Genomic DNA, 8,297 nt, shown 5'->3' on the forward strand with positions numbered 1-8,297 from the left:
GAAGCGTGTTGAACAGTCTCGGGCCTCTGATGTTGATAGTTCTCTCTCAGAGTACCTGTTGCACCTCTGTTTTTCAACGGGGGTATTCTGCACATCCTGCCATGTCTTCTGGTCTCATGTGATGTTATTTCTGTGTGCAGGTTTGGGACCAGCCCCTCAAATATTTTCCACGTGTAAATTATTATGTATCTCTCCCCCCTGCGCTCAAGGGAGTACAGTTTTAGAGGTGGGTGGTGACGGCCTGAGGGTGGGCGGGGGCGAGGAAGTGGGTGGTGACGGCCTGGTGGTGGGCGGGGTGGTGACGGCCTGGGGGTGGGCGGGGTGGTGGGTGGTGACGGCCTGGGGGTGGGCAAGGTGGTGGGTGGTGACGGTCTGAGGGTGGGCGGGGGCGGGGAGGTAGGTGGTGAAAGCCTGAGTGTGGGCGGGGGCGGAGTGGTGGGTGGTGACGGCCTGGGGGTGGGCGGGGAGGTGGGTGGTGGCGGCCTGGGGGGGGGGCGGGGTGGTGGGTGGTGACGGCCTGGGGGTGGGCGGGGTGGTGGGTGGTGACGGCCTGAGGGAGTGCGGGGAGGTGGGTGGTGAAAGCCTGAGGGTGGGCAGGGAGGTGGGTGGTGACGGCCTGGGGGTGGGCGGGGAGGTGGGTGGTGGCGGCCTGGGGGTGGGCGGGCTTGGTGGGTGGTGACGGCCTGGTGGTGGGCGGGGGCGGGATGGTGACGGCCTGGGGGTGGGCGGGGCAGTGACGGCCTGGGGGCGGGCGGGGAGGTGGGTGATGAAGGCCTGGGGGTGGGTGGGGTGGTGGGTGGTGACGGCCTGGGGGTGGGCGGGGTGGTGGGTGGTGACGGCCTGGGGGCGGGCCGGGAGGTGGGTGATGAAGGCCTGGGGGTGGGCCGGGTGGTGAGTTGTCACGGCCTGGGGGTGGGCGGGGGCGAGGAGGTGGGTGGTGACGGCCTGGGGGTGGGCGGGGACGGCCTGGGGGTGGACGGGGAGGTGGGTGTTGACGGCCTGAGGGTGGGCGGGGAGGTGGGTGGTGACGGCCTGAGGGTGGGCGGGGGCGAGGAGGAGGGTGGTGACGGCCTGGGGGTGGGCGGGGACGGCCTGGGGGTGGACGGGGAGGTGGGTGTTGACGGCCTGAGGGTGGGCAGGGGCGAGGAGGTGGGTGGTGATGGCCTGGGGGTGGGCGGGGAGGTTGGTGGTGACGGCCTGAGGGTGGATGGGGGTGGGGAGGTGGGTGGTGACGGCCTGGGGGTGGACGGGGAGGGCCTGGGGGTTGGGCGGGGTGGTGGGTAGTGACGACCTGGGGGGAGGGCGGGGGCGGGGTGGTGACGGCCTGGGGGTGGGAGGGGTGGTGGGTGGTGACGGACTGGGGGTGGGAGGGGTGGTGGGTGGTGACGGACTGGGGGTGGTGACGGCCTGGGGTGGGCGGGGTGGTGACGGCCTGGGGGTGGGCGGGGTGGTGGGTTGTTGGAAATTTCCAACACTAATAAACTACTATTGCATTATAATACATCATCATCATTATATACCAACTACAGTAGTTATTAATTTCACTAACGGTAGTGTAAACATAAATTAAATCATTTCATCTGGTATTAGTGCTAGAATTCTCATGAAATCGAGTAGCAAAATTGCGTCAGGTAATGTCTAGATGGACACGTTTATTACCAATGTGTTAGAGAATTGAATGTGGTTCTCTAAAATTATCAGTATTCCGTGTAATAGTTACCTACGGATAATATGACTCCCGATAATCTAAAACCGAGAGTTATTAACTGAAATTGTTATCAAGTAGCAGTTTTATCTGGTACGTACGAATGCTATGGAGAATAAATATCTTCTCCATTTCTTGTTTAAAACCATTAAACGAGAATATGATAATATTTAAGTCCCTATAATTGCAACCCAGTTCTCATTAACGTATTACATCCATAATTGCGCGGAAAAGAATTATCCGTGATTAATAATTTCTGTGGTGAATGCAAGAGACGGGTTGAGGGAAGGAGGAGACGCCATTGTACACGAGGCATCCCTGGCGTGAAGAGTGGCGAGACACGTGGTAGTAACTGGGGAGTTTTATCAACAAGAATTACGTTGATACCCGTTTAATAGTCAACAATTACCAATTCACGTGTTCTATAGTGCCCAGCCAGTTAATAACGCGTCAACAATTGAAGCCACGACCCGTAATTACGCGTACACAGCAGTGGACGTCTGGGACTGGCTGACGCGGTTTCGGCAGACCTTAGTATTTGATACGCTCATGTTAAGTATACCATTCTCGTTTGATGCATCATCCTAGATTGTATATTTGTGGGTAGCCTGTCGTTATACAGCATGGATACCTAATACATAACGTTAGTTGATTTTCAACAATTTCTCTGTTTTCATGAATATTTGAAATAATTCGTAGCCTAATCAAATGCTACTTAAATTTCTCTGATTTCAGCGTGTATACGAGGAGTCGACAAGTTGTCTCTCATCATTCGTGATATTCACCTCGGGTTCTTTCTTAATTGGGATCCTGTGACCACGAGGACGAATGACGAAATGGCGTTACAGAAATCGTCTTACAGATAAGACATTTATTTCGTACAAATTTATCTAATATTATTACTGATTTCCATGTAATTCATATAGGATCTTTACAGTGAATAAATTATTGCCAGAAATGATGATTTGGTAATTAATGTGTTTTGCTCTTACTGTTGCTCAGTAATTCATAATCTTTAATATTCACAATTTGAGGTATCATTTTTGAATCTATTGTAGTTTAGATTTACTATGTTACTAACTCAACAATGAACTAGTGACGAACCACACTGGTTCCTAGATATGTGAACTTCTAGAAATACCCCCCCAATGTTGATATTTGAGGCTTTGTCTTTAATTAATTAATAATACAGTCTATTCATTATTTTCAAGTGATTGTTCATTTAATTAGCTTCCATAGGCACTGGTTCTCTAGTGTCATTCTAATGATCACTATTATTCGTTTTCCCTCTTTTCTCAAAAGTGGGCGGTCCTTCGATTTATTAAAATACAATAATCAATTAATTGAATATATGAGTCAAGCCCCATAAATCCTACATGGGTGGTGACGGCCTCGGGGTGGGCGGGGTGGTGGGTGGTGACGGCCTCGGGGTGGGCGGGGTGGTGGGTGGTGACGGCCTCGGGGTGGGCGGGGTGGTGGGTGGTGACGGACTGGGGGTGGGCGGGGTGGTGGGTGGTGACGGCCTCGGGGTGGGCGGGGTGGTGGGTGGTGACGGCCTCGGGGTGGGCGGGGTGGTGGGTGGTGACGGCCTCGGGGTGGGCGGGGTGGTGGGTGGTGACGGACTGGGGGTGGGCGGGGTGGTGGGTGGTGACGGCCTCGGGGTGGGCGGGGTGGTGGGTGGTGACGGCCTCGGGGTGGGCGGGGTGGTGGGTGGTGACGGACTGAGGGTGGGCGGGGTGGTGGGTGGTGACGGCCTCGGGGTGGGCGGGGTGGTGGGTGGTGACGGCCTCGGGGTGGGCGGGGTGGTGGGTGGTGACGGCCTCGGGGTGGGCGGGGTGGTGGGTGGTGACGGACTGGGGGTGGGCGGGGTGGTGGGTGGTGACGGCCTCGGGGTGGGCGGGGTGGTGGGTGGTGACGGCCTCGGGGTGGGCGGGGTGGTGGGTGGTGACGGACTGGGGGTGGGCGGGGTGGTGGGTAGTGAAGGACTGGGGGTGGGCGGGGTGGTGGGTGGTGACGGCCTGGGGGTGGGGGTGGGCGGGGTGGTGACGGCCTGGAGGTGGGCGGGGTGGTGGGTGGTGACGGCCTGTGGGTGGGCAGGGAGGTGGGTGGTGACGGCCTGGAGGTGGGCGGGGTGGTGGGTGGTGACGGACTGGGGGTGGGGGTGGGCGGGGTGGTGACGGCCTGGAGGTGGGCGGGGTGGTGGGTGGTGACGGCCTGTGGGTGGGCAGGGAGGTGGGTGGTGACGGCCTGGAGGTGGGCGGGGTGGTGGGTGGTGACGGCCTAGGGATGGGCGGGGTGGTGGGTGGTGACGGCCTGTGGGTGGGCGGGGAGGTGGGTGGTGACGGCCTAGGGATGGGCGGGGTGGTGGGTGGTGACGGACTGGGGGTGGGGGTGGGCGGGGTGGTGACAGCCTAGAGGTGGGCGGGGTGGTGGGTGGTGAAGGACTGGGGGTGGGCGGGGTGGTGGGTGGTGACGGCCTGGGGGTGGGCGGGGTGGTGGGTGGTGACGGCCTGGGGGTGGGCGGGGTGGTGGGTAGTGAAGGACTGGGGGTGGGCGGGGTGGTGACGGCCTAGAGGTGGGTGGAGGCGGGGTGGTGACGGTCTGGGGGTGGGCGGGGTGGTGGGTGGTGACGGCCTAGGGGTGGGCGGGGTGGTGGGTGGTGACGGCCTGGGGGTGGGCGCGGAAATGGGTGGTGACGGCCTGGGGTGGGCGGGGTGGTGGGTGGTGACGGCCTAGAGATGGGCGGGGGCAGGGTGGTGACGGCCTGGGGGTGGGCGGGGAGGTGGGTGGTGAAGGCCTAGGGGTGGGCGGGGTGGGCGGGGTGGTGAGGGCCTGGAGGTGGGCAGGGTGGTGGGTGGTGAAGGACTGGGGGTGGGCGGGGTGGTGACGGCCTGGAGGTGGGCGGGGTGGTGGGTGGTGAAGGACTGGGGGTGGGCGGGGTGGTGACGGCCTAGAGGTGGGCGGGGGCGGGGTGGTGGGTGGTGACGGCCTAGGGGTGGGCGGGGTGGTGACGGCCTGGGGTGGGCGGGGTGGTGGGTGGTGACGGCCTAGAGATGGGCGGGGGCAGGGTGGTGACGGCCTGGGGGTGGGAGGGGAGGTGGGTGGTGACGGCCTGTGGGTGGGCGGGGAGGTGGGTGGTGACGGCCTAGGGATGGGCGGGGGCGGGGTGGTGGGTGGTGACGGCCTAGAGATGGGCGGGGGCAGGGTGGTGACGGCCTGGGGGTGGGCTGGGTGGTGGGTGGTGAAGGACTGGGGGTGGGCGGGGTGGTGACGGCCTAGAGGTGGGCGGGGGCGGGGTGGTGGGTGGTGACGGCCTAGGGGTGGGCGGGGTGGTGACGGCCTGGGGGTGGGCGGGAAGGTGGGTGGTGATGGCCTGGGGGTGGGCGGGGTGGTGGGTGGTGACGGCCTAGAGATGGGCGGGGGCAGGGTGGTGGGTGGTGACGGCCTGGGGGTGGGCGGGTAGGGCCTAGGGGTGGGCGGGGTGGTGACGGCCTGGGGGTAGGCGGGTGCGGGGTGGTGGGTGGTGACAGCCTGGGGGTGGGCGGGGAGGTGGGTGGTGACGGCCTAGGCGAGGGCGGGGTGGTGGGTGGTGTCGGCCTGGGGTGGGCGGGTGCGGGGTGGTGGGCGGCGAGGCCCCATAACTGCAGCGTGACGTCTCTGGGGTTGCAGGTTGCATCACCACCATCTGATGCAACACCCTCCTCAAGAACCATCACTGGCCATCCTAACTCAGTTAACAATAAGCTGATAACTTCATTCATAAGCCTTCCTCATCCAGGCTGTGTGATCCACCAGGCTGTGTACCCTGCAGTAAAACGTAAACATTGTAGTATTGTATGTAATAGATGTATTGTTGTATACACACGCTCTAAGGGATGAGGAAGCCCATGGGATGAGTTGGTACCCACGAGGATCTAACTCTCTATACCCATCCAAACCCTTCAGTGTAAACCTGAAATGGAGAAATCAACGAAACTACTCCCTTAAGTGTACTCACCTAGTTTTATTATAGGGGGGATGAGCTACGGGTCTTGGGTCCGGCATCTTAACTGTCCCATATGGTGTGCATGTTGGGTTATTCTGTGCTTTGCAACATTGTAAACATTCCCATATTATGTAACCTCACAAACCTATTATACCTCCTTGTAAATACATAAATACATAAATAAATAAATAAATATATAAATAAATAAATAAATAAATAGATAAATAAATAGATAAATAATAAAACAAATAAATATATAAATTAATTAATTATTCGACTGGTATATATATATGTTCTAGGGCTTCTTGGACTCGACGCATCCAGACACAAAGCTGTGTATGGAGATTTTGTTTGCTTATTGATGCTTAATTTCACCAGTGTCCCCTTGTACATGTACTGTCAACTACTTAATTATCTATTTTTGTACGCTCTCTCTATTCCCCTGAGCCCCCCTCGCTATCTGGCCCGTTGGCGCCGTGAGGGGGCTTGGTGGTTGGCTGCCGGAGTGTGATGCTCCATGGGACAGTCCTCTGTCCTTTTGTAGCCTTATGCTCCTGCTGCTGTCTTCTCTAATTTTGCCGGATCGCTTTTCCTTTTCCTTATGTTTCGTTTTTCTCCCCCCTCTTCTCCTTTCTAATTGTCATTTCCTGCCGACCTTTTGCCTGTTTTGATTACTCTTTTGGACTTCTTCTATTTTGACGCCCGGGTGTTTGAGGAGGGATACTTTTGCACCCGTAGAACTGTAGTACCCGACGTCGAGAGCGAGGGGAACCTTTTATTGTTAATCCCCCTTTCGTCACTGAACCCGATCTCGACGGACTGACAGTTCTTAAGGTGGCGTTTGTGGGGCGTATACTCACGACGCACCCCTAGGGGGCCCCGGCATGATCGGTGATAGCTTCTTGTTGGGTGTCCTGCCTCTAATTGTGGCTCCATGGTGGGTATGGGGTACATTCGTGAATGAATGTCTGACTCTCGTTTTATGTCAACTTCCGTCATTCTTATTCCTTCTCAGGCTTCTCGGGCGACCAAGCCACCGAGTTGGACCATGTTGGAAGTCCGGGCTCTGTAGCCCCCGCTGCATTGAGCCCTGACCTTGTTCCTCCTGACCACTCCCCTTGGCTCCCCTCCCTATGTGGTTGGGTCGAGCCACAAAAGGCCCCAAGTGGTGACCACCACGGCCCCTGGCACGGCTCAGTCTCTAGTTGTGACTAATGCGCCTTCTAGCTCCTCTCTCTCTGGGGGTTCTCAGTGCCGTGCACAGCACGGCCGCACTTGCACGATCCCTTCCCGTACTGATGCGTACCAGGCCTTGTTTGGTCTCGTCTCGTGGGCCAAATACTTTGATCTACTCCCTCTGAATTCTACATCTGATGATTTCTCCCTCCATAGGCACCTTGTTGATTCAGTAGATGCCTCTGTTACTTTTAACCCCACCCATCTCGGTACACGTTCCTGCTGCTCCTTCTCAGGATGCAGCTGCCCGCTTGGCTGCCTTACCCTGCCTTGGCGAGACCTCTGTTCGGGTCTCTAAGAACGCTCGGTTGAATGCCAGTGTTGGCACTGTTCTCCTTCTGCCCCATGTTGCCACCGGTGTTCGGAATCTACAGGACTGCTATGAAGATATTTGGCATATCCTCAAAGCCCAGGGCCACTCTGTCCTCCAGGTAGACACGTTTACTCGTCCCCCTCGTGGTCGTCGCCGTCAACCCCTTCGGGTTGTGAAGATTACCTTTGATGGTAGGACCCTTCCACCCTCTGTCATTCATGCTGGTGCCAGGTGCTCTGTCCAGGAGTACATTCCCTCTCCTCGGCTCTGTAATAAGTGCTGGAGGTTTGGGCATGGTGCTCTCTGATGCTCGGGTACTGTCTCTCTCTGTCCTTTGTGTGGAGGCAAAGATCACTCTAAGTTGGAGTGCTCTTCTCTCCCGACTCGCTGCCTCAATTGCAGTGAGGCCCACCCTACCTTCTCCAGTGCGTGTATACATTACAAGCTTGAGGCAGCCGTCCTCAACTTGAAGCACCGGGAACGTTTGTCTTTTCCTGAGGTGAGGCGCCAAGTTCGCCGTCTCCCCCCTTACGCTAAAGTGTCTTATGCTCACGTGCTGCGCTCTTCCTCTCCTCGTCCTTCCCACCTTCCTCAGTCTCACAACCGTTTCCAGGCCTTAGACCCAGACACGCCCACCGCCCCCTCCTCTGTTCCTTTGAGTTCTGTCCCGAAGGGTCCCCCTCATGGTTCTCAGTCTGGGGTTCCCTTCTTTCTGTCCAGTCTGTCATGTCTCCTGTGTCTTCTTCCTCGTCTCCCTCCGATCCTCCTTCTCATCCTTCTCCTCCGTCTTTTGGCTCTCCCTGCCGGTTGTGTGTGTGGGCTGATGTCCATCGCTCTCCCAGCGGTCATCGTGTTGTTTGCCCTCGTTCTGCTTCTCCTGTTTAGACGCTTGATTCTGTTGCCCAGTACATTGTTGTTGGGATGCCTGTCTCCTTGAGTCTGAAGCGTAAGCCTGGCTCCTCTCCTTCCTCCTCCCCGGTGGGTAAGAAGGCTTCACATTTTTCCTCGACCCCTACCTCTGACTCTCTCGCTCCATCCCCTCCCGTTTCGGTGGCCGC

General features: G+C 58.0%; 1 protein-coding gene across 1 annotated transcript; it reads right to left on the reverse strand.

The window, feature by feature from the left end:
* Positions 1–204: 204 nt before the first annotated feature.
* Positions 205–7,273, reverse strand: LOC138357727 (uncharacterized). The gene is made up of 2 exons (XM_069314719.1): positions 7,191–7,273; positions 205–1,291 (listed from the first exon to the last, which is right to left on the reverse strand). The coding sequence occupies exons 1-2, from the start codon at positions 7,271–7,273 to the stop codon at positions 205–207; spliced, it is 1,170 nt and encodes a 389-aa protein (XP_069170820.1).
* Between the last annotated feature and the right edge of the window lie 1,024 nt (positions 7,274–8,297).

This window comes from Procambarus clarkii, chromosome 79 (genome assembly GCF_040958095.1).
Source record: "Procambarus clarkii isolate CNS0578487 chromosome 79, FALCON_Pclarkii_2.0, whole genome shotgun sequence".
Classification (NCBI taxonomy): Eukaryota; Metazoa; Arthropoda; class Malacostraca; order Decapoda; family Cambaridae; genus Procambarus; species Procambarus clarkii.

What these genes read in the sequence shown, in the direction of transcription:
- LOC138357727 (XM_069314719.1), bottom strand. Translation starts at nt 7,273, where the DNA reads ATGGGGCAGAAGGAGAACAGTGCCAACACTGGCATTCAACCGAGCGTT. An exon ending in AGAGGTCTCGCCAAGGCAGG is followed by an intron (nt 1,292 to 7,190) that starts GTAAGGCAGCCA and finishes CCCTCCCCCCAG; the next exon opens with GTCGTCACTACCCACCACCC.